The sequence below is a fragment of the Scyliorhinus canicula genome, chromosome 15, assembly GCF_902713615.1.
Source record: "Scyliorhinus canicula chromosome 15, sScyCan1.1, whole genome shotgun sequence".
Lineage (NCBI taxonomy): Eukaryota > Metazoa > Chordata > Chondrichthyes > Carcharhiniformes > Scyliorhinidae > Scyliorhinus > Scyliorhinus canicula.
The window spans coordinates 27,986,509-28,012,059 of record NC_052160.1 but is presented as its reverse complement, the minus strand read 5'-3'; the positions used below and the strand labels follow the sequence as shown (position 1 = coordinate 28,012,059).

The 25,551-nt window shown below is 55.2% G+C and overlaps 1 protein-coding gene across 1 annotated transcript; it reads left to right on the top strand.

The window, feature by feature from the left end:
* Positions 1-238: 238 nt before the first annotated feature.
* LOC119977978 (heme oxygenase 2-like) lies at positions 239-24,675 on the top strand. The gene is made up of 5 exons (XM_038819247.1): positions 239-474; positions 16,038-16,158; positions 21,317-21,808; positions 23,169-23,286; positions 23,843-24,675. Exons 1-5 carry the CDS (start codon positions 395-397, stop codon positions 23,956-23,958), a joined length of 927 nt encoding a protein of 308 aa, XP_038675175.1. The 5' UTR covers positions 239-394; the 3' UTR covers positions 23,959-24,675.
* The last annotated feature ends 876 nt before the right edge of the window (positions 24,676-25,551 follow it).

Genomic DNA, 25,551 nt, shown 5'->3' with positions numbered 1-25,551 from the left:
TCCCCTCCTGCTGGTAATGGAGGGGGCGGAGGGAACCCAAGGCCAATCTCGGAGTAAGCTAAAAGGAGGCTCTGGGAATCGGTCCCTGATCTGGGCCTATAATCACCATCTTTATCACTTTGTTTCAGTGGCTTCTGGCTGCTTGGGGCTGGCCCTTGAAAGTAGTGAGGATGAGGCAGCAGCTAGGCCGCGGTTCCCACGGCAACAGAGACGCCACATCCGGTCACAGCGGACCCGATGACGTCACGTCCGCACAGCAGAGCCGGCGGGTACCCGGATGTTGAGGCTCTCTGCTGACTTTCTCTCTCCCCTTGAGCATCAATATCAGCCCTGTGTCTGACTGGTGGGTATGGTCGGTCCGAGTCACAGCTGTCAACAGTGAAAACCCCTGGAGATGCCGCCCACGAAAGGCGAGGAGAGCGATGGGCCGCCCAGCCAGGCGGAGGACACGGAAATGGACGAAGAAGCCGTTAGGTTTGTGTGTGAGGCGGGAGCAACCCGAGCGGGGGGTACATTAAACTGGAGTCGGCATCACGCACATTTCCCACAACCTGTCACCCCTCTCCTCAACACAACAACCCTTGATCCCGCCGTCCTTCCAAATCATGAATCATCTTCCCCCTCCGTCCGTGTGCCCCTCTCCCGAGTCCACTCCCCCCCCCCCCCCCCGCCCCGATTTCCCTCCTATCCGTTAACCAACCCCTGATTTACCCCCTAACTGACCAACCCCCTGATTTGCCGTTATCAGTGTCCCCCCCCCCTGATTTCCCCCTACGGGAACCCCCCCCCCCCGATTTCCCCCATCCGTGTATCACCAATTTCCCCCTACCCGTGCCCCCCCAGTTCCCCCCCATTCATGCCCCCACCCGATTTCCTCTTATCCGTGTCCCCCTGATTTCCCCCTATCCGTGTCCCCCCCATTTCCCACTATCCGCCCCCCCCCCCGATTTCCCCCTATCCGTGTCTCCACGATTTCCCCCTACCCGCCCCCGATTACCCCCTATCCGCCCCCCCCCCGATTTCCCCCTATCCGCCCCCCCGATTTCCCCCTATCCGTGTCCCCCGATTTCCCCTTATCCGTGTCTCCACGATTTCCCCCCTACCCGCCCCCGATTACCCCCTATCCGCCCCTCCCCGATTTCCCCCTATCCGTGTCTCCACAATCTCCCCCTACCCACCCCCCGATTACCCCCTATCCGTGTCTCCCCGGTTTCCCCTACCCGCCCCCCGATTTCCCCCTTTCTGTGTCCCCCCGATTTCCCCCTATCTGCCCCCCGATTTCCCCCTATCTGTGTCTCCCTGATTTCCCCCTAACCGTGTCCCCCCGATTTCCCTATCTGTCCCCCCCCGATTTCCCCCTATCCGCGTCCCCCCCGATTTCGCCTCTATCCGTGTCCCCCCCGATTTCTCCCTATCCGTGTCCCCCCCGATTTCCCCCTATCCGTGTCCCCCTGATTTCCCCTATCCGTGTCCCCCCTGATTTCCCCCTAACCGTGCCCCCCGATTTCCCCCTAACCGTGCCCCCCCGATTTCCCCCTATCCGTGTCTCCACAATTTCCCCCTATCCGCCCCCCGATTACCCCCTATCCGTGTCTCCCCGGTTTCCCCCTATCCGTATCCCCCCCGATTTCCCCCTTTCTGTGTCCCCCGAATTCCCCCTATCCGCCCCCCGATTTCCCCCTATCTGCGTCCCCCTGATTTCCCCCTATCCGTGTCCCCCCGATTTTCCCTATCTGTCCCCCCCGATTTCCCCCTATCCGCGTCCCCCCCCGATTTCTCCCTATCCATGTCCCCCCGATGTCCCCTATCCGTGTCCCCCTGATGTCCCCTATCCGTGTCCCCCCGATGTCCCCTATCCGTGTCCCCCCGATGTCCCCCTATCCGTGTCCCCCCCGATTTCCCCCTATCCGTGTCCCCCTGATTTCCCCCTATCCGTGCCCCCCCGATTTCCCCCTATCTGTGCCCCCCGTTTCCTCCCTCCCTAGACCCGCCTGATTTCCTCTCTATCTGTGTCCCCCCCCCCGATTTCCCCCTATCCGTGTCGCCTCGATTTCCCATAGCCGTGTCTCCCTCAATTCCCACTCCCCGGACCCGCCTGATTTTCTCCCTATCCGTGCCGCCCCCCGATTTCCCCCCATCCGTGTCCCCCCGATTTCCCCCCATCCGTGTCCCCCGATTTCCCCCCATCCGTGTCCCCCCGATTTCCCCCCATCCGTGTCCCCCCCGATTTCCCTCCTATCCGTTAACCACCCCCTGATTTACTCCCTATCTGTGACCCACCCCCTGATTTCCCCCTATCCGTGTCCCCCCGATTTTCCCCGATCCGTGTCCCCCCGATTTCCCCCTATCTCTGTCCCCCAGATTTCCCCCTATCTGTGTCCCCCCCCGATTTCCCCTATATTTGTCCCCCCAATTTCCCCCTATCCGTGTCCTCCTGATTTCCCCCTATCCGTGTCCTCCTGATTTCCCCCTATCCGTGTCCTCCTGATTTCCCCCTATCTGTGTCCTCCTGATTTCCCCCTATCCGTGTCCTCCTGATTTCCCCCTCTGTCCCCCTGATTTCCCCTATCCGTGTCCCCCCCCGATTTCCCCCTATCCGTGTCCCCCCGATTTTCCCCGATCCGTGTCCCCCCGATTTCCCCCGATCTCTGTCCCCCTGATTTCCCCCTATCTGTGTCCCCCCCCGATTTCCCCTATATTTGTCCCCCCAATTTCCCCCTATCTGTGTCCCCCTGATTTCCCCTATCCGCGTCCCCCCCGGTTTCCCCTATCCGTGTCCCCCCCGATTTCCCACTATCTGTCCCCCCGATTTCCCCATCCGTGTCCCCCGATTTTCCCCTATCCGTGTCCCTCTGATTTCCCCCTATCTGTGTTCCCCCGATTTCCCCCATCCGTGTCCCCCGATTCCCCCCATCCGTGTCCCCCCGATTTTCCCCGATCCGTGTCCCCCCGATTTCCCCCTATCTCTGTCCCCCAGATTTCCCCCTATCTGTGTCCCCCCCCCGATTTCCCCTATATTTGTCCCCCCAATTTCCCCCTATCCGTGTCCTCCTGATTTCCCCCTATCCGTGTCCTCCTGATTTCCCCCTATCCGTGTCCTCCTGATTTCCCCCTATCTGTGTCCTCCTGATTTCCCCCTATCCGTGTCCTCCTGATTTCCCCCTCTGTCCCCCTGATTTCCCCTATCCGTGTCCCCCCCCGATTTCCCCCTATCCGTGTCCCCCCGATTTTCCCCGATCCGTGTCCCCCCGATTTCCCCCGATCTCTGTCCCCCTGATTTCCCCCTATCTGTGTCCCCCCCCCGATTTCCCCTATATTTGTCCCCCCAATTTCCCCCTATCTGTGTCCCCCTGATTTCCCCTATCCGCGTCCCCCCCGGTTTCCCCTATCCGTGTCCCCCCCCGATTTCCCACTATCTGTCCCCCCGATTTCCCCATCCGTGTCCCCCGATTTTCCCCTATCCGTGTCCCTCTGATTTCCCCCTATCTGTGTTCCCCCGATTTCCCCCATCCGTGTCCCCCGATTTCCCCCATCCGTGTCCCCCCAGATTTTCCCCTATCCGTGTCCCCCCGATTTCCCCCTCTCCGTGTCCCTCTGATTTCCCCCTATCTGTGTTCCCCCGATTTCCCCCTATCTGTCTACCCCCGATTTCCCCCTATCCGTGTCCCCCCGATTTCCCCTATCTGTGCCCCCCCGTTTCCTCCCTCCCTAGACCCCCCTGATTTCCTCTCTATCTGTGTCCCCCCCCCCCCCCCGATTTCCCCCCTATCCGTGTCGCCTCGATTTCCCATAGCCGTGTCTCCCTCAATTCCCACTCCCCGGACCCGCCTGATTTTCTCCCTATCCGTGCCGCCCCCCGATTTCCCCCATCCGTGTCCCCCCGATTTCCCCCCATCCGTGTCCCCCCGATTTCCCCCATCCGTGTCCCCTCGATTTCCCCCCATCCGTGTCCCCTCGATTTCCTCCCATCCGTGTCCCCCCCCCCGATTTCCTCCCATCTGTGTCCCCCCCCCCCCGATTTCCCTCCTATCCGTTAACCACCCCCTGATTTACTCCCTATCTGTGACCCACCCCCTGATTTCCCCCTACCCGGACCCCCTCCCCAATTTCCCGCTATCCGTGTCCTCCTGATTTCCCTCTATCCGTGTCCTCCTGATTTCCCCCTATCCGTGTCCTCCTGATTTCCCCTATCTGTGTCCCCCCTATTTCCCCCTATCCGTGTCCCCCCAATTTCCCCCTATCCGTGTCCCCCCGATTTCCCCCATCCGTGTCCCCCCGATTTGCCCCGATCCGTGTCCCCCCGATCTCCCCCTATCTCTGTCCCCCAGATTTCCCCCTATCTGTGTCCCCCGATTTCCCCTATCCGTGTCCCTCCCGATTTCCCCCAATCCCTGTCCCCCCCGATTTCCCACTATCTGTCCCCCCGATTTTCCCCTATCCGTGTCCCCCCAGATTTTCCCCTATCCGTGTCCCCCGCGATTTCCCCTTATCCTTGTCACTCCGATTTCCCCCTATCCGTGTCCCTCCGATTTCCCCCTATCCATGTGCCCCCAATTTCCCCCTATCCGTGTGCCCCCGATTTTCCCCTATCCGTGTCTCCACAATTTCCCCCTATCCGCCCCCCGATTACCCCCTATCCGTGTCTCCCCGGTTTCCCCCTATCCGTATCCCCCCCGATTTCCCCCTTTCTGTGTCCCCCGAATTCCCCCTATCCGCCCCCCGATTTCCCCCTATCTGCGTCCCCCTGATTTCCCCCTATCCGTGTCCCCCCGATTTTCCCTATCTGTCCCCCCCGATTTCCCCCTATCCGCGTCCCCCCCGATTTCTCCCTATCCGTGTCCCCCCCGATGTCCCCTATCCGTGTCCCCCTGATGTCCCCTATCCGTGTCCCCCCGATGTCCCCTATCCGTGTCCCCCCGATGTCCCCCTTTCCGTGTCCCCCCCGATTTCCCCCTATCCGTGTCCCCCCTGATTTCCCCCTATCCGTGCCCCCCCGATTTCCCCCTATCTGTGCCCCCCCGTTTCCTCCCTCCCTAGACCCGCCTGATTTCCTCTCTATCTGTGTCCCCCCCCGATTTCCCCCCTATCCGTGTCGCCTCGATTTCCCATAGCCGTGTCTCCCTCAATTCCCACTCCCCGGACCCGCCTGATTTTCTCCCTATCCGTGCCGCCCCCTGATTTCCCCCCATCCGTGTCCCCCCGATTTCCCCCCATCCGTGTCCCCCGATTTCCCCCCATCCGTGTCCCCCCGATTTCCCCCCATCCGTGTCCCCCCCGATTTCCCTCCTATCCGTTAACCACCCCCTGATTTACTCCCTATCTGTGACCCACCCCCTGATTTCCCCTATCCGTGTCCCCCCGATTTTCCCCGATCCGTGTCCCCCCGATTTCCCCCTATCTCTGTCCCCCAGATTTCCCCCTATCTGTGTCCCCCCCGATTTCCCCTATATTTGTCCCCCCAATTTCCCCCTATCCGTGTCCTCCTGATTTCCCCCTATCCGTGTCCTCCTGATTTCCCCCTATCCGTGTCCTCCTGATTTCCCCCTATCTGTGTCCTCCTGATTTCCCCCTATCCGTGTCCTCCTGATTTCCCCCTCTGTCCCCCTGATTTCCCCCTATCTGTGTCCCCCCTATTTCCCCTATCCGTGTCCCCCCCCCGATTTCCCCCTATCCCTGTCCCCCCGATTTCCCCCGATCCGTGTCCCCCCGATTTCCCCCGATCTCTGTCCCCCCCCCGATTTCCCCTATATTTGTCCCCCCAATTTCCCCCTATCTGTGTCCCCCTGATTTCCCCTATCCGCGTCCCCCCGGTTTCCCCTATCCGTGTCCCCCCCCGATTTCCCCCTATCCGTGTCCCCCCCGATTTCCCCCTATCCGTGTCCCCCCCGATTTCCCACTATCTGTCCCCCCGATTTCCCCCATCCGTGTCCCCCGATTTTCCCCTATCCGTGTCCCCCAGATTTTCCCCTATCCGTGTCCCCCAGATTTTCCCCTATCCGTGTCCCCCAGATTTTCCCCTATCCGTGTCCCCCCGATTTCCCCCTATCTGTGTCCCCCCCGATTTCCCCCTATCTGTCCCCCCCGATTTCCCCCTATCCGTGTCCCCCCCGATTTCCCCCTCTCCGTGTCCCTCTGATTTCCCCCTATCTGTGTTCCCCCGATTTCCCCCATCCGTGTCCCCCGATTTCCCCCATCCGTGTCCCCCCAGATTTTCCCCTATCCGTGTCCCCCCCGATTTCCCCCTCTCCGTGTCCCTCTGATTTCCCCCTATCTGTGTTCCCCCGATTTCCCCCTATCTGTCCACCCCCGATTTCCCCCTATCCGTGTCCCCCCGATTTCCCCTATCTGTGCCCCCCCGTTTCCTCCCTCCCTAGACCCCCCTGATTTCCTCTCTATCTGTGTCCCCCCCCCCCCCCCCCCGATTTCCCCCCTATCCGTGTCGCCTCGATTTCCCATAGCCGTGTCTCCCTCAATTCCCACTCCCCGGACCCGCCTGATTTTCTCCCTATCCGTGCCGCCCCCCGATTTCCCCCCATCCGTGTCCCCCCGATTTCCCCCCATCCGTGTCCCCCCGATTTCCCCCATCCGTGTCCCCCGATTTCCCCCATCCGTGTCCCCTCGATTTCCCCCCATCCGTGTCCCCTCGATTTCCTCCCATCCGTGTCCCCCCCCGATTTCCTCCCATCCGTGTTTCCCCCTACCCGGACCCCCTCCCCAATTTCCCGCTATCCGTGTCCTCCTGATTTCCCTCTATCCGTGTCCTCCTGATTTCCCCCTATCCGTGTCCTCCTGATTTCCCCTATCTGTGTCCCCCCTATTTCCCCCTATCCGTGTCCCCCCAATTTCCCCCTATCCGTGTCCTCCTGATTTCCCTCTATCCGTGTCCTCCTGATTTCCCCCTATCCGTGTCCTCCTGATTTCCCCTATCTGTGTCCCCCCTATTTCCCCTATCCGTGTCCCCCCAATTTCCCCCTATCTGTGTCCCCCGATTTCCCCTATCCGTGTCCCTCCCGATTTCCCCCAATCCCTGTCCCCCCCGATTTCCCACTATCTGTCCCCCCGATTTTCCCCTATCCGTGTCCCCCCAATTTCCCCCTATCCGTGTCCCCCCGATTTCCCCCTATCCGTGTCCCCCCGATTTGCCCCGATCCGTGTCCCCCCGATTTCCCCCTATCTCTGTCCCCCAGATTCCCCCCTATCTGTGTCCCCCGATTTCCCCTATCCGTGTCCCTCCCGATTTCCCCCAATCCCTGTCCCCCCCGATTTCCCACTATCTGTCCCCCCGATTTTCCCCTATCCGTGTCCCCCCAGATTTTCCCCTATCCGTGTCCCCCGCGATTTCCCCTTATCCGTGTCACTCCGATTTCCCCCTATCCGTGTCCCTCCGATTTCCCCCTATCCATGTGCCCCCGATTTCCCCCTATCCGTGTGCCCCCGATTTCCCCCTATCCGTGTCCCTCCCGATTTCCCCCTACCTGTGTCCCCCCCGATTTCCCCCTCTCCGTGTCCCTCTGATTTCCCCCTATCTGTGTCCCCCCGATTTCCCCCTATCTGTGTCCCCCCCCGATTTCCCCCTATCTGTCCCCCCCCGATTTCCCCCTATCTGTGTCCCCCCGATTTCCCCCTATCTGTGTCCCCCCGATTTCCCCCTATCTGTCCCCCCCCGATTTCCCCCTATCTGTCCCCCCGATTTCCCCCTATCTGTCCCCCCCGATTTCCCCCTATCTGTGTCCCCCCGATTTCCCCCAATCTGTGTCCCCCCGATTTCCCTTATCTGTGTCCCCCTGATTTCCCCCTCTCCCTGTCCCCCCCGATTTCCCCCTATCTGTCCCCCCCGATTTCCCCCTATCTGTCCCCCCCGATTTCCCCCTATCTGTGTCCCCCCCCGATTTCTCCCTATCTGTGTCCCCCCCCGATTTCCCCCTATCTGTGTCCCCCGATTTCCCCCTCTCCGTGTCCCTCTGATTTCCCCCTATCTGTGCCCCCCCGATTTCCCCCTCTCCGTGCCCCCCCGATTTCCCCCGATCCGTGTCCCTCCGATTTCCCCTATGTGTCCCCCTGATTTCCCCCTATCCGTGTCCCCCCGATTTCCCCCTATCCGTGTCCCCCCCGATTTCCCCCTATCCGTGTCCCCCCCGATTTCCCACTATCTGTCCCCCCGATTTCCCCCATCCGTGTCCCCCGATTTTCCCCTATCCGTGTCCCCCAGATTTTCCCCTATCCGTGTCCCCCAGATTTTCCCCTATCCGTGTCCCCCAGATTTTCCCCTATCCGTGTCCCCCCGATTTCCCCCTATCTGTGTCCCCCCCGATTTCCCCCTATCTGTCCCCCCCGATTTCCCCCTATCCGTGTCCCCCCCGATTTCCCCCTCTCCGTGTCCCTCTGATTTCCCCCTATCTGTGTTCCCCCGATTTCCCCCATCCGTGTCCCCCGATTTCCCCCATCCGTGTCCCCCCAGATTTTCCCCTATCCGTGTCCCCCCGATTTCCCCCTCTCCGTGTCCCTCTGATTTCCCCCTATCTGTGTTCCCCCGATTTCCCCCTATCTGTCCACCCCCGATTTCCCCCTATCCGTGTCCCCCCGATTTCCCCTATCTGTGCCCCCCCGTTTCCTCCCTCCCTAGACCCCCCTGATTTCCTCTCTATCTGTGTCCCCCCCCCCCCCCGATTTCCCCCCTATCCGTGTCGCCTCGATTTCCCATAGCCGTGTCTCCCTCAATTCCCACTCCCCGGACCCGCCTGATTTTCTCCCTATCCGTGCCGCCCCCCGATTTCCCCCCATCCGTGTCCCCCCGATTTCCCCCCATCCGTGTCCCCCCCGATTTCCCCCATCCGTGTCCCCCCGATTTCCCCCATCCGTGTCCCCTCGATTTCCCCCCATCCGTGTCCCCTCGATTTCCTCCCATCCGTGTCCCCCCCCGATTTCCTCCCATCCGTGTTTCCCCCTACCCGGACCCCCTCCCCAATTTCCCGCTATCCGTGTCCTCCTGATTTCCCTCTATCCGTGTCCTCCTGATTTCCCCCTATCCGTGTCCTCCTGATTTCCCCTATCTGTGTCCCCCCTATTTCCCCCTATCCGTGTCCCCCCAATTTCCCCCTATCCGTGTCCTCCTGATTTCCCTCTATCCGTGTCCTCCTGATTTCCCCCTATCCGTGTCCTCCTGATTTCCCCTATCTGTGTCCCCCCTATTTCCCCCTATCCGTGTCCCCCCAATTTCCCCCTATCTGTGTCCCCCGATTTCCCCTATCCGTGTCCCTCCCGATTTCCCCCAATCCCTGTCCCCCCCGATTTCCCACTATCTGTCCCCCCGATTTTCCCCTATCCGTGTCCCCCCAATTTCCCCCTATCCGTGTCCCCCCGATTTCCCCCTATCCGTGTCCCCCCGATTTGCCCCGATCCGTGTCCCCCCGATTTCCCCCTATCTCTGTCCCCCAGATTTCCCCCTATCTGTGTCCCCCGATTTCCCCTATCCGTGTCCCTCCCGATTTCCCCCAATCCCTGTCCCCCCCGATTTCCCACTATCTGTCCCCCCGATTTTCCCCTATCCGTGTCCCCCCAGATTTTCCCCTATCCGTGTCCCCCGCGATTTCCCCTTATCCGTGTCACTCCGATTTCCCCCTATCCGTGTCCCTCCGATTTCCCCCTATCCATGTGCCCCCCGATTTCCCCCTATCCGTGTGCCCCCGATTTCCCCCTATCCGTGTCCCTCCCGATTTCCCCCTACCTGTGTCCCCCCCGATTTCCCCCTCTCCGTGTCCCTCTGATTTCCCCCTATCTGTGTCCCCCCGATTTCCCCCTATCTGTGTCCCCCCCCGATTTCCCCCTATCTGTCCCCCCCCGATTTCCCCCTATCTGTGTCCCCCCGATTTCCCCCTATCTGTGTCCCCCCCGATTTCCCCCTATCTGTCCCCCCCGATTTCCCCCTATCTGTCCCCCCGATTTCCCCCTATCTGTCCCCCCGATTTCCCCCTATCTGTGTCCCCCCGATTTCCCCCAATCTGTGTCCCCCCGATTTCCCTTATCTGTGTCCCCCTGATTTCCCCCTCTCCCTGTCCCCCCGATTTCCCCCTATCTGTCCCCCCCGATTTCCCCCTATCTGTCCCCCCCGATTTCCCCCTATCTGTGTCCCCCCCCGATTTCTCCCTATCTGTGTCCCCCCCCGATTTCCCCCTATCTGTGTCCCCCGATTTCCCCCTCTCCGTGTCCCTCTGATTTCCCCCTATCTGTGCCCCCCCGATTTCCCCCTCTCCGTGCCCCCCCGATTTCCCCCGATCCGTGTCCCTCCGATTTCCCCTATGTGTCCCCCTGATTTCCCCCTATCCGTGTCCCCCCGATTTCCCCCTATCCGTGTCCCCCCCGATTTCCCCCTATCCGTGTCCCCCCCGATTTCCCCCTATCTGTGTCCCCCCGATTTCCCCCTATCCGTGTCCCCCCAATTTCCCCCTATCTGTCCCCCCGATTTTCCCTATCCTTGCCCCCCAATTGCCCCCTATCTGTGTCCCCCCCGATTTCCCCTATCTGTGTCCCCCGATTTCCCCCTCTCCGTGTCCCTCTGATTTCCCCCTATCTGTGTCCCCCCAATTTCCCCCTCTCCGTGCCCCCCCGATTTCCCCCGATCCGTGTCCCTCCGATTTCCCCTATGTGTCCCCCCGATTTCCCCCTATCCGTGTCCCCCCGATTTCCCCCTATCCGTGTCCCCCCGATTTCCCCCTATCCGTAACCCCCCCGATTTCCCCCTATCCGTGTCCCCCCCGATTTCCCCCTATCTGTGTCCCCCCGATTTCCCCTATCCGTGTCCCCCCCATTTCCCCCTATCTGTCCCCCCGATTTTCCCTATCCTTGCCCCCCAATTGCCCCCTATCCGTGTCCCCCCCGATTTCCCCTATCCGTGTCCCCCCCGATTTCCCCTATCCGTGTCCCCCCCGATTTCCCCCTATCCGAATCCCCCCCGATTTCCCCCTATCCGAATCCCCCCGATTTCCCCCTATCCGAATCCCCCCGATTTCCCCCTATCCGTGTGCCCCCGATTTCCCCCTATCCGTGTCCCCCCGATTTCCCCCTATCTGTCCCCCCCGATTTCCCCCTATCTGTGTCCCCTCCGATTTCCCCCTATCTGTGTCCCCCCCGATTTCCCCCTATCTGTGTCCCCCCCGATTTCCCCCATACTTCCCCCCCCAATTTCCCCAATCCCTGCCCCCCCCCGATTTCCCCCTATTCTCCCCCTCACCCGATTTCCCCCTATACTTCTCCCCCCCAATTTCCCCTATCCCTGCCCCCCCAGTTTCCCCCTATACCTGCCCCCCCAATTTCCAGCTCACCGGACCCGCCTGGTTTCCTCTCTATCTGTCCCCCTCACCCCGATTTCCCCCCTATCTGTGTCCCCTCTATTTCCCATACCCGTGTCCCCCCCGATTTCCCCCTCCCCTGACCCGCCTGGTTTCCTCACTATCCGTGCACCCCCCCCGATTTCCCCCTATCTGTGCCCCCCGATTTCTCCCTCCCCGGACCCGCCTTGTTTCCTCTTCATCTGTGTTCCCCCCCAACCGTGTCCCCTCGATTTCCCGTACCCGTGTCTCCCCTGATTTCCCCCTCCCCGGACCCGCCTGGTTTCGTCCCTATCCGTGCCCCCCCTCGATTTCCCCCCATCTGTGTGTTCCCCGATTTCCCCCCCATCCGTGTCAGCCCCCATTTCCCTCCTATCCGTTAACTACCCCCTGATTTACCCCCTATTTGTGACCCACCCCCAATTTGCCGCTATCAGTGTCCCCCCTGATTTCCCCCTACCCGGACCCCCCGCGATTTCCCCCTATCCATGTCGCCCCGATTTCCCCATCCGTGTCTTTCCGATTTCCCCAATCCGTGTCCCCCCCGATTTCCCCTATCCGTGTCCCCCGATTTCCCCCTATCCGTGTCCCCCCGATTTCCCCCTATCCGTGCCCCCCGATTTCCCCTATCCGTGTCCCCCCGATTTCCCCCTATCCGTGTCCCCCGATTTCCCCTATCCGTGTCCCCCCAATATCCCCTATCCGTGTCCCCGTGATTTCCCCCTATCCGTGTCCCCCTGATTTCCCCCTATCTGTGTCCCCCCGATGTCCCCCTATCCTTGTCCCCCGATTTCCCCCTATCTGTGTCCCCCCCGATATCCCCCTATCCGTGTCCCCCCCAATTTCCCTATCCGTGTCCCCCGATTTCCCCTATCCGTGTCCTCCCGATTTCCCCCTATCCGTGTCCCCCCAATTTCCCCTATCCGTGTCCCCCCAATTTCCCCTATCCGTGTCCCCCCGATTTCCGCCTATGCGTGTCCCCCCCGATTTCCCCCTATCTGTGACCCCCGATTTCCCCCTATCCCTTCCCCCCCCCCCCCCCCCCCCCGATTTCCCCCTATCCATGCCCCCCCTGATTTCTCCCTCCCGGACCCGTCTGGTTTCCTCTCTATCTGTCCGTTTCCTCCCCCCCCCCCCCCCGATTTTCCCCCTATCTGTGTCCCCTCGATTTCCCATACCTGTGTCCCCCCCGATTTCCCACTCCCCGGACCCGCCTGGTTTACTCCCTATCCGTGGCCCCTCGATTTCCCATACCCGTGTCCTCCTCAATTTCCCCACCTAACTTTGTCCCCCCATTTCCCCTACCCGTGCATCCTGATTTCCCCCCTGCCTCCTGATTTTCCCCTACCCACCGAATTCCCCCCTCACCCGTGGCCCCTGATATCACATTCAACCGTGCCCCTGATTTTCCCCTCATTCGTGTCCCCCCTGGTTTTACCCCTCACCCGCCCCCCCGATTTCCCCCTCATCCGTGTCCCTCACGATTTCCCCCTCACCCGTGTCTCCCAATTTCCCCCCTCTCGTACCCTCCAATTTCTCCCCTTCCCCATCCCCCACCTCCCCATCTCCAATTTATCTCCCTCTCTTCTACCCCCTACCCCAATCCATCTCCAACCTCCCATTCACATAAAAAGTTCTTGAATATGTTGTCACCTCCCAAATCTTTGCCCTACGTTATTGAAATGCCATAAAAAATAGAAGTAAGAGAAGGCTATTTGTCCCTGTGAACTTGCTCTGCCATTCATTAGGATCATGGCCGATCATCCAACTCAATATCCTTTTCCTGCCTCTTCCCCCCACCCCCCCCCCCCCCCCCCCCCCACCCCCCCCCCACCCCCCCGCTCCTTTTCGCACAAAGAGCTATATCTGACTAATTGAAAACATACAATGTTTTGGTCCCCGCCATTTTCTGTGGTAGCGAATTCCACAGGCTCATCATTCTCTGTTTGAAGAAATTTCCCCTCATCTCAGTCCAATGGGGCAGCACAGCACGGTGGTGCAGTGGTTTGCAATGTTGCTGCAGGGCGCCAGCGACCCGGATTCAATTCCGACCTCGGGTGATTGATTGTGTGGAGTTTGCACTTTCTCCCCGTGCCTGCGTGGGTTTCCTCCGGCTGCTCCGGTTTCCTATCACAGTCCAAAGATGTGCAAGTTAGGTGGATTGGCCTTGCTAAATTGCCCCTTAGTGTCCAAAAGGCTAGGTGGGAATACTGGGTTATAGAGTGGAGGCATGGGCCTAGGTAGGGTGCCCTTTCCAAGAGTTGGTGCAGACTTGATGGGCCGAAAGGCCTCATTCTGCATTGTAAGGATTCTATAAATGGTTTACCCCGTATCATTAGAATGTGATCCTGATTCTGGACACCCCACCATCAGGAACATCTTCCTACATCTACCCTGTCTAGTCCTGTTGGAATTTTATAGGTTTCCAGGAGAACCCTACCTCATTCTTCTGAACTCCAGCTAATATAATCTGAACTGCCTCAATTTCTTCTCCCATGTCAGTCCTGCCATCCCAGGAATTACTCTGGTAAACCTTGGCTGCACTCCCTCTGGAGCAAGAACATCCTTCCTCGCATAAGGAGACCAAAACCACACACAATATTTCCGATGTGGTCTTACCAAGGCCCTGTATAATTGCAGCAAGACATCCCTGTTTCTGTATTCGAATCCTCTGCTATGGAGGCCAACATACCATTTGCCTTCTTTTCTGCCTGCTGTATCTGCTTGCTTGACCTTCAGCGATTGATGTACGAGGACACCCAGGTCTCTTTGCACATTCCCCGTCTCTCAATTTATACTTATTCAGATAATAATTTGCCTTCCTGATTTTGTTACTGAAGTGGATAACCTACATTTATCCACATTATACTGCACTGCCATTCATTTGCACACTCGCTCAACTTTTCCAAATCACATTGAAGCATCTCTGCATCCTCCTCACAGCTCACCCTCCCACCCAGCTTTGTGTTATCTGTAAATTTGGATGTTACATATAGTTTCCTCATCTAAATCATTAACATATATTGTTATTAGTTGGGGTCCCAGCAGTACCCCACTAGTCACTGCCTGCTATTTGGAAATAGACTAGTTTATTCCTACTCTTTGTTTCCTATCTGTAAACCAGTTTTCAGTCCATCTCAATGCACTACCCCTAACCCCATGCGCTTTAATTTAAGAGAAAAAATATTTAGAGTACCCAATTCATTATTTCCAATTAAGGGGCAATTTAGAGTGGTCAATTCACCTACCCTGCACATCTTTGGGTTGTAGGGCAAAACCCACGCGAGCACGGGGAGAATGTGCAAACTCCACATGGACAGTGACCCAGAGCCGGGATTGAACCTGGGACCTCGGCGCCACGAGGCAACAGGGCTAACCCACTGCACCACTGTGCTGCCCACATGCACTTAAATTTTACATGCTAATCTCTTGTGTGATTGAAAGCCTTCAATCTTATTTTTGTCCCTGCTGCAGTAGATTGAGCTCTGACCTATGTCCTGTGTGTCAGTGACAAAGGTAAACTTTCCCTCCTGATCCTCACCCACCTGTCTGCTGCCCAGGGGCCATATGTGGCCCTTCAGGGTTCTGAGTACGGCTCACAGACATTTTGTTGACTGTTGCTCACGCGCAGGGTTGCCACATTCCCCTGATTTCCATCCACGTAGTTTTGTTCCCACCGGTATGACTGAAGTGATACACACATAAAGCAAGGGAAGTGAAGTGGGATATGTGCTGACTGCTCACAACATTGACTGAGAGAGCCATGTGCTCCCTCTGTGTCCAATCAAGCATAAATATTTATGTTGTTTTTACCACTTGATGTTGATGAGTTATATTAATATAGAATATGCTTAACCATTCATATAACTCATTATGAAATATTTAGCATGTATTAAATGTATTTGATCTTATTCAAGGGTCATAGTTAGTGAACAAGCCTGATTTCAATTTTGTTCTCAGTGAGGTGAAGGAGGCCCACTCAAGCGGCCCAATCACTAGCCTAGGTTGCCCATCCCTGATCTAGATGGTAGTGGTTGTAGGTTTGGAAGGTGCTGCCTAAGTAACCTTGGTGAGTTCCTGCAATGCATCTTGTAGATGGTACCCACTGCTGCCAATGTTCGTTGGTGGTGGAGGGATTGATTGTTTGTGGAAAGGTTTACATTGTTTTCTATTTAGAATTAGAATTTACAGTGCAGAAGGAGGCCACTGGAGTCTACACAAGCCCCAGAACGAGCACCCTACCCAGGCTCACACCTCCACTCTATCCCCGTAACCCAGCAACGCTATCTAACCATTGGACATTACACAGGGCAATTTAGCGTGACCAATCCACCTAACCCGCACATTGTTGGACTGTGGGATGAATATGGAGCACCTGGAGTAAACCAACGCAGACACGGGGAAAACGTGCAGACTCCGCACAGACAGTGACCCAAGCTGGGAATTGAACCCGGGTCCTTGGCGCTGTGAAGCAACAGCAACCCCTTGTTGGAGAGAGTGCTTACTGCACTGTTGCTGATCCCTGGCCAGGGAATGCTTGTTGAGACTGACACAGTGATAGCAATGAATTCCATTGACCACCTTTTCAGTAAAAACAGCTGTCTATCTCTCCCTCTCTGCGTGCTCCCTCATGTTCTTGAACTCGCTAACTCATCTCACCCCACCCCCCGCCAACTCCTTTGCTCTAATTTTTCTCCTTACTCCCCACGACAGCAATAGCACGGACCTCTCCGAGATCTTGAAGGAAGGAACAAAGGAGTCTCACGATCAAGCAGAGAACACTCAATTTGTGAAGGAGTTCCTGAAAGGCAAGATTCGTCGTGAACTGTTTGAGGTGGGGCTGATCATGGTCTGTGTGCTCCAACAGTCAGGTTTTATGGACTTTGCTGCAGACTGGTTGTGTAGCAAGAGATGCATAGCAACAAATGTGGATAGAGAAAGCGTGACACTGGGACATAATAGGTTTATGCCACCAGGAATAATTGTGGGGAGGGTGTGGGGGAATTGACCCATTGACCTGTGAAGGATTTGGATGCTTCATTGTGTAGTTACATGAATATTGATTGTTCTGGAAGGGCTCAGCTCAGCACATCACTGTTTAAATGGATCTATTTGTTGTCAAAGAAACAGAATATCATCATGCAAACGGGGCACATCACCGATGTATGAGCGCCCCACGTTCCATCACTGCCAGTCACCCAGACCCCGGCACTCTGACCTACTGTCAGTCACCCAGACCCCAGCACTCTGACCTGCTGTCGGTCACTCAGACCCCTGCACTCTGACCTGCTGTCAGTCACCCAGACCCCAGCACTCTGACCTGCTGTCGGTCACCAAGACCCCGGCACTCGGACCTGCTGTCGGTCACTCAGACCCCGGCACTCGGACCTGCTGCCGGTCACCCAGACCCCGGCACTCTGACCTGCTGCCGGCCACTCAGACCCCGGCACTCTGACCTGCTGCCGGTCACTCAGACCCCGGCACTCTGACCTACTGTCAGTCACCCAGACCCCAGCACTCTGACCTGCTGTCGGTCACTCAGACCCCTGCACTCTGACCTGCTGTCAGTCACCCAGACCCCAGCACTCTGACCTGCTGTCGGTCACCAAGACCCCGGCACTCGGACCTGCTGCCGGTCACCCAGACCCCGGCACTCTGACCTGCTGCCGGTCACTCAGACCCCGGCACTCTGACCTGCTGTCAGTCACTCAGACCCCGGCACTCTGACCTGCTGTTGGTCACCCAGACCCCGGCACTCTGACCTGCTGTCGGTCACTCAGACCCCGGCACTCTGACCTGCTGTTGGTCACCCAGACCCCGGCACTCTGACCTGCTGTCGGTCACCCAGACACCGGCACTCTGACCTGCTGTCGGTCACTCAGACCCCGGCACTCTGACCTGCTGTCGGTCACCCAGACCCCAGCACTCTGACCAGCTGTTGGTCACTCAGACCCCGGCACTCTGACCTGCTGTCGGTCACTCAGACCCCGGCACTCTGACCTGCTGTCGGTCACTCAGATCCCGGCACTCTGACCTGCTGTTGGTCACTCAGATCCCGGCACTCGGACCTGCTGTCGGTCACTCAGACCCCGGCACTCTGACCTGCTGTCGGTCACTCAGACCCCGGCACTCTGACCTGCTGTTGGTCACTCAGACCCCGGCACTCTGACCTGCTGCCGGTCAGTCAGACCCCGGCACTCGGACCTGCTGTCAGTCACTCAGACCCCAGCTCTCTGACCTGCTGTCGGTCACTCAGACCCCAGCACTCGGACCTGCTGTCGGTCACTCAGACCCCGGCACTCTGACCTGCTGTCGGTCACTCAGACCCCGGCACTCTGACCTGCTGTTGGTCACTCAGACCCCGGCACTCTGACCTGCTGTCGGTCACCCAGACACCGGCACTCTGACCTGCTGTCGGTCACTCAGACCCCGGCACTCTGACCTGCTGTTGGTCACTCAGACCCCGGCACTCTGACCTGCTGTCAGTCACCCAGACCCCGGCACTCTGACCTGCTGTCGATCACTCAGACCCCGGCACTCTGACCTGCTGTCAGTCACCCAGACCCCGGCACTCTGACCTGCTGCTGGTCACTCGGCCCCTGGCACTCTGACCTGCTGTTGGTCACCCAGACCCCGGCACTCTGACCCACTGTCGGTCACTCAGACCCCGGCACTCTGACCTGCTGTCAGTCACCCAGACCCCGGCACTCTGACCTGCTGCTGGTCACTCGGCCCCTGGCACTCTGACCTGCTGTTGGTCACTCAGACCCCCGCACTCTGACCTGCTGTCGGTCACCCAGACCCCGGCTCTCTGACCTGCTGTTGGTCACCCAGACCCCGGCTCTCTGACCTGCTGTTGGTCACTCAGACCCCCGCACTCTGACCTGCTGTCAGTCACTCAGACCCCGGCACTCGGACCTGCTGCCGGTCACTCAGATCCCGGCACTCGGACCTGCTGTCGGTCACTCAGACCCCCGCACTCTGACCTGCTGTCAGTCACTCAGACCCCCAGCACTCTGACCAGCTGCCGGTCACTCAGACCCCGGCACTCTGCCCTGCTGCCGGTCATTCAGACCCCGGCACTCGGACCTGCTATCAGTCACCCAGACCCCGCACTCTGACCAGCTGCCGGTCACCCAGACCCCGGCACTCTGACCTGCTGTCGGTCACTCAGACCCCGGCACTCTGACCTGCTGTCAGTCACCCAGACCCCGGCACTCTGACCTGCTGTCGGTCACTCAGACCCCGGCACTCTGACCTGCTGTCGGTCACCCAGAACCCAGCACTCTGACCTGCTGTCGGTCACAGACCCCGGCACTCTGACCTGCTGTCGGTCACCCAGACCCCGGCACTCTGACCTGCTGTCGGTCACCCAGACCCCGGCACTCTGACCTGCTGTCGGTCACTCAGACCCCGGCACTCTGACCTGCTGTCAGTCACCCAGACCCCAGCACTCTGACCTGCTGTCGGTCACTCAGACCCCGACACTCTGACCTGCTGCCGGTTACCCAGACCCCAGCACTCTGACCTGCTGCTGGTCACCCAGACCCCGGCACTCTGACCTGCTGTCAGTCACCCAGAACCCTGGCATTCTGACCTGCTGTCAGTCACCCAGACCCCCGCACTCGGACCTTCTGTCGGTCAGCCAGACCCCGGCATTATGACCTGTAATTTGAATCCACGGAATTGGGGATGAGTTGACCGTCCATGGGGCTTGTAAGGTTTTAATCTTACTCCCCCAGGAGAATTGGCTGTTTAGAGATCTCTATTCCTTTAAGCTGTTTGCTACTTAAACAGTTGGACCATTTGCTTGTTTCTTTGACCAGATGGCCTAATAACTAATAGCATCAGGCTGTGTAGCATAGAGCTCGAGTTCCGAAGGCACCAGGGTTTATCTTTGGCTTTTGAGTAAACATGCATTTTATGTTTAGATTTGATATGTCAATTGAGGCTCACAAGCTATCGTTTTCACCTTAGTTGATTGCTTGTGTATTCAATTCCTATGCCAGAATTACACATAAATCTAGGCTGACACTTCAGTGCAAATACAGAGTAAGTACTGCACTGTCGGGGATCAGAATTCATGGAGCACTGCACTATTGGAGGGTGAGTGCTGAGGGAGTGCTGCACTGTTGGAAGGGCAGTAGTAGTGAGCAAGCGCTGCATTGGAAGGGGGGGGGCACACAGTTGAAGGTTCAGCGCCGTGGGCGGCCATATAGTCAGAGTGTTGGCCCACATGGTCAGAGAGGCAGTAGGGGTAATGCACAGCCGGTGGGTCGGAGCTATGGTGGGGGTTCTACATGATCAGAGGTTCATTGATGTGGGGACGCCACATGGGAGTGGGTTGGGGTTGTTGGGGGGGCGCACAGTCAGAGGTTCAATGAATTGGGGGTGCCACACGGTGGAGGGATGCCACATGGTTGGATGTGCCATCTTTCAGACGAGCCGTTTAAACTGAAGTGCAGTCTGTCCTCTCAGGTGAGTAATATTTATCTCCAAGCCAACGGCACAAAAACAGATAATATGCTTTTTTTCACATTGCTGTTTGTGGGTCTTGCTTTGCACAAATTGCTACCTCAATTCCTGCATCAAAATAGTGACTATACTTCAAATGCACTTTATTGTCCATAAAACACTTTGGGCTGTCCTGAGATATGAAAAGGCACTGAAAAAGGGTAAATCTTTACAAATCCCTGTTTTAAAAGTCGTTCTGCTTTAATGTCCTGGATACATTCCGGCCAGTCTGCATTTAGCATTGGAATTTTGGTTTTGTGCAGGCTTCGAGTGGAGGAGACTCTTTTGTTTGTCATCGGTCTCCCACTGGCTGCAGGGGTTTGGGAGAGAAGCAAGCAAGAGGGACTGGGCGAGTTTTTAAAATTTAGAGTACCCAACTCTTTTTTTCCTAATTAAGGGACAATTTAGCGTGGTGACTCTACCCAGCCTGCACATCTTTGAGTTGTGGGGGTGAGACCCATGCAGACATGGGGAGAATGTGCAAACTCCACAGAGACAGTGACCCAGGGCCGAGCCCAGGTCCTCGGCGCCATGAGGCAGCAGTGCTAACACTGCACCACCGTGCTGCTCAAGGACTGGGAGAAATAAGTGAGGGTCAGGGAGCAGGAATCAAGAAGAATTAGCATATTTAAAAAAAAAATATATATAATTTAAACGACCCAATTCTATTTTTTCCAGTTAAGGGGCAAATTAGCATGGACAATCCACCTACCCTCCACACCTTTGGGTTTGTGGGGATGAGACCCACGCAGACACGGGGAGAATGTGCAAACATCACACGGTCAGTGACCCGGGTCCTCAGCACCGTAAGGTAGCAGTGCTAACCACTGTGCCGCCAGCTGCCCGAGCGTATTTCTTTTAGGTTTATTGATTGTACCTTACAAATTTGCTGTTTTTCAATTCATGGGGTGTAGCATTTTAACATTTTTTCGTGAGACATTCGGTCCTACAGAAGGTAACTGCAGCTTTTACATTGTTTGTATTGGGCAAATCAGATTCGCTTAACATTTGAATTAAAGTTGTATTTTTCAGGAATGTCATTAAGTGAGGAATTACCATGTAAGGATTAGGGGCGAGTCAGTTGTGATGTGAATGTGGTGGATGAGATGCTTGTCAGAAGAGAGTAGTCATTGTGCAGTCTTAATTCCAAGTATGTTTTGAATCTGTTACATTTGGACTGGGGCTGGATAACAGGGAAACACTGTGCCTCAGCAGCCTGGGCTGGGAATCTATCAGAGTTTTTTTAGTGGCCATTGACCCCCATTGGAAAGGCCAAGGATGAGGACAGAGTTAAATTTAACTTTGATGTCCCATTTCCCCATCATGTAACTTGCCAACACTAGTCATGCACATGAATGGCCACTAAGGCTGAGGTACTGGGGGATAGCAGGTGCTTCTGGGAGGATAGTCGATAAGCAAAGCTAACTGGGAATTGGTGCCCTGAGCTGTTCTATCATTGTTGCTGTCTTGTGTTACAGTTGGGCACGGTCGCCCTCTACTTCACCTATTCCGCTCTGGAGGAGGAAATGGATAAAAATGCAGAACATCCTGGCTTTGCTCCCCTTTATTTCCCGCTTGAGCTACATCGCAAGGATGCTCTGGCCAAGGACCTGGAGTACTTCTATGGGGAAGATTGGCAGGACCAGATCAAGTGTTCAGAGGCCACAACAAGATATGTAGAGCGGATCCATCACATAGGGGAGCATGAACCTGAACTGCTAGCAGCACATGCCTATACCCGTTACATGGGTGACCTGTCAGGGGGACAGGTGTTGAAGAAAGTGGCACAAAGAGCCTTGCATTTGCCAGGCACTGGTGAGGGTGTGTGGTTCTACACCTTTGACAACATTTCCAACCCTGCTCGCTTCAAGCAATTGTACCGATCACGGTTGAACACTTTGGAGACAAGCGAGGAGACCAGGGAGAGGATTGTTGAGGAGGCCAACCGAGCCTTTCGCTTCAACATGGAGGTGAGCGTTACTGAGGGCTGTTAATGAGGAGCTCGATTTCCACTCCCAAACTTAGTGTGGCCTTGTTGTGCCTCACCTGAACAGTTGTCATACGGTACAGCCAGTTAGGGAGGAGCAACATCCAGAATACTTTCACAAAGTAAGGCTCTGATAAACCAGGTTCTGCCATGTAATAAAATGCAGAAAATCAGGAATAGAAAATGGCTCACATCTTGGGTTGCAACTTTTTGTTGGATTACTCCCTGATTCCGAAGTGTCATCACAAACCTTACCCACTTTTTCTTTTTTTAAATATAATTTTAGAGTATCCAATTATTTTTTTCCAATTAAGGAGCAATTTAGCATGGCCAATCCACCTAGCCTGCACATCTTTGGGTTGTGGGGGGCGAAACCCACGCAAACATGGGGAGAATGTGCAAACTCCACACGGACAGTGACCCAGAGCCGGGATCGAACCTGGGACCTCGGCGTCATGAGGCAGCAGTGCTGACCCACTGCACAACCGTGCTGCCCTTACCCACTTTTTCCAGTTTCTGCTGTAATTATGATTTCCAGTGGGTTTTTTTTTCTCTTTACCCCTTTATCCATGTTGCAGGCATTCAAACAATTTAAGCCATCAACCCTGTGCTCACTGACCTACATGCCATCCAGGTTAAGCAAGCCTGATTTTTAAAATTCTTTGAATGTGAATTGTTTGTGTAACAAGGAGGAACAAATTTCCGGTATGTCCCCTCGGACAACTGAATACTGTATTTGTAACAGTGAGGGGGCTTTCTGAGTTTTGCAGAGACCTGTATTGATGTTTTCTGGAACTTCTAGTGGCTGTGAGAACAGGCAGCCTCAAGTGTTACATTGAGTATGTTGTGTTATGTAATTTGGAATAACACAAGCTGCCACTTGATGCAGTTTGGAGTAAAAGATGCTCCAGACTTTGAAGTGAGTTCAATGTGTTTTATTGAACTATTAGCACAGTTTTCAATGAGTTCAACTCTCTGCTAATCTAAATGTAGTAACTCAGTCTAACTGAACCAGCTTTGCTCTAAGCCATGTGCTGGGGTGATTCTGAGGATACACCCTGTCTTACTCTGTAGATGTTAATCTGTGGAAAGAGGCGGGATGTAAGTGCCTCATCCCTTTTATAGTGAGATACCACCCCCGAGTGTCCTGACTGCTCATTGGTCGTGTCCTATGCATATCATGACAGAGTAAACCCATGATGCTTCTCTGCAGTTAAAATAACCTCTGCTGATTTTCAGCTTTGTTTCCAAAGGTCCTATCTATCCACATTTCTGCATTGAAAGATTCTGCAAACTAATAACCAATCCACTTTAATTTTTTCTCTAATCACAAATTCCCACAGGTTTTTGAGGAATTGGATAAGTTTGGGAAAACGCTGGGGGAAGTGGTGCAGGCCTCTGAAGTCCCGCTCCATGATGGGAAAGGAGATGCCCGGAAGTGCCCATTCTATGCTGCAGAAGGTACATGAGTTTGGAATGTGCGTACCATTCAGAGAGAAATGTAATTTGGTCGGGGGGGTGGGGCGCAGAGAGAAAGGACAAAGAGAGGAGAGCAAAGGGCAGAGAGAGAAGGAAGGAAGGAGCTCCGACTGCAATTGGGTGAAGATGAAGGAGAATGGTTCAGGGATTCCACAAATTAGCAGAGCAATTAAATGAAAAGTAGATGCTTCTGTGGACTATTACAGCAGCTGAACAATGATTACCCTCTGGAAATGATTGGGCATTTGGACTCTGACCTCCAATGGAACTGTTTCCCTCTGTCCTGAGTTGGTCCATTTTATACCAAGGGGCCAACTCACGAACATCTGAACAAGTAACTGTCTGAGAACCCAAGCTGACAGGAAACTGCTGGCACCAGCGGGTGGGAGAGCCTGCTGAGGTTGGTGTGGACTTGTACACCCTGGTCTGTATTTCTATGATGTGATGTCCCAGGAATGTATACTGCAGCTCTATGTAATTAACCATGGCACATGAAACTCTGCTTATTGATTTATCCTTTGGCTGTCTTTCTCTCCAGGCAATGGTGAAACTGGATGCCCGTTACACTCTGTGGTGGCCATCGCGCAGAGCTATCCATTTCAGCTGGTCCTAGCTGCTCTTCTGGCGCTCACTGCTGGCTGGTATCTGCTGTGAGGAATACAGCCATAAACAAGACTGTCCAACCCAAGTGATGCAAACCTCTCCCCAACATAACACCACAACCCTCACCTCCTTACCCAAAGAAGTAGTTGATCTGTGAGAATGGAGACTGAACACCTATTTCAACTCTCCTCTCTTTTTGCAGTATTTGGCCTTGGACATGGGCCCATTAAAGCTCAGCTTAGTATTGTGTTTAATTAGTGTTCAGCTATGCACAACTTGATAACTAATGCTACTGTCTGAGCAAGGTGTAAATATAATTGGTTTGGGATGCAGAATCCCACCTGTGACTGCCTCCTTGAATTGTATACAGTGTCGTCATTGTCACTGCTAGCAGCTGTTTTTGGAGAAACTAAGATTTTCCCATTTATTTTGAAGGAACACAACTGTTAATGTAATTGATCAGAGAAGCTGAGACAGACACATCCCAATATGTACCTCACAGACAGGAACATGTATCTAACCATACTGACCTCACTTTGAGATGGAGAATTATTGGTAAATTCTGGTTCAACACTTGCCTCCCTGTGGATCCAGGCCCAGACACCTGGATTCATTTCCTTGGTGTTTCCTGGTTGGTAAGCAATTATATGTAACATCTGTTTGAACTTCCACTTTCTTTGATCAGTGATTGGACCTGAATAATCTCAGTAAGTTTGCTCTTTATTCACTGTATTTATGCACTTGATTATTAAATGTTCTATCAAGTTACCGGAAAAATGTCCTCATTTACCGTGACCGAATTGTCTATAGAAACTACAGCACAAAAAGGCAATGCTCCTTGTCTATGCTAGTGTTTATGTCCTATCCTCCTCCATTTCACCTCATCCTTTTAATTCTGTTTTTTTTAAATCTAGCTTCCCCCTAATACATCTATGCTGTTCACAGGGGCGTCACAGTGGTTGGCACTGAGGACCCAGTTTTGAATCCTAGCCCTGGGTCACTATCCGTGTGGAGCTTGCACATTCTCCCCATGTCTGCGTGGGTTTCCCCCCCACAACCCAAAGATGTGTAGGTTAGGTGGATTGGCCATGCTAAATTGCCCCTTAATTGGAAAAAAAAATAATTGGGAACTCCAAATTTATAAAAAGAAAATCCAAGCTATTCACCATCAAGTTTCACATTCTTTGCACTCCTGTAATTTCTCCTGAATTCCTTTTGTGTTTCAGTATTTTGCTAGACACTGAATCTATGTTGACGAAGATACAGGGATATGAAGGATTGCTGCTGCATGGAGCAGAATGAAGTAATTTAATCCAAGTTAATGTTTGCTTTCAAGCAGGAAACCTGGGGTTATGGTCTAAATGCCAGCATTTGCTGGTTGATCCAAGAGAATTTCCAGCTTAATGCAGCCCCTCCATTATCTGAAGTTATTTGTATAGATTAGGGTTTTGTCACAAAATAACCTGCCCACTTAACAGGAAGGCAGAGACCTTTCAATTGCTGCCTTCATCCTGATTAGATGAAAGCTCTACATAGGAACAGAAAAATTGATGGCTGAGAAAGAAGCAAGATTCATTTAATTTACTTTCTACCATCCTAGCTGAGGAGATGTTAACTAATCCCACCACAATCAATGAGCTGTCA

Bases quoted from the DNA above. Each gene is read 5' to 3' on its own strand.
- LOC119977978 (XM_038819247.1), top strand. From the start codon at position 395: ATGCCGCCCACGAAAGGCGAGGAGAGCGATGGGCCGCCCAGCCAGGCG. The intron at 475-16,037 runs GTTTGTGTGTGA...TCCCCACGACAG, and splicing joins ATGGACGAAGAAGCCGTTAG to CAATAGCACGGACCTCTCCG. The intron at 16,159-21,316 runs GTGGGGCTGATC...CTTGTGTTACAG, and splicing joins TTCGTCGTGAACTGTTTGAG to TTGGGCACGGTCGCCCTCTA.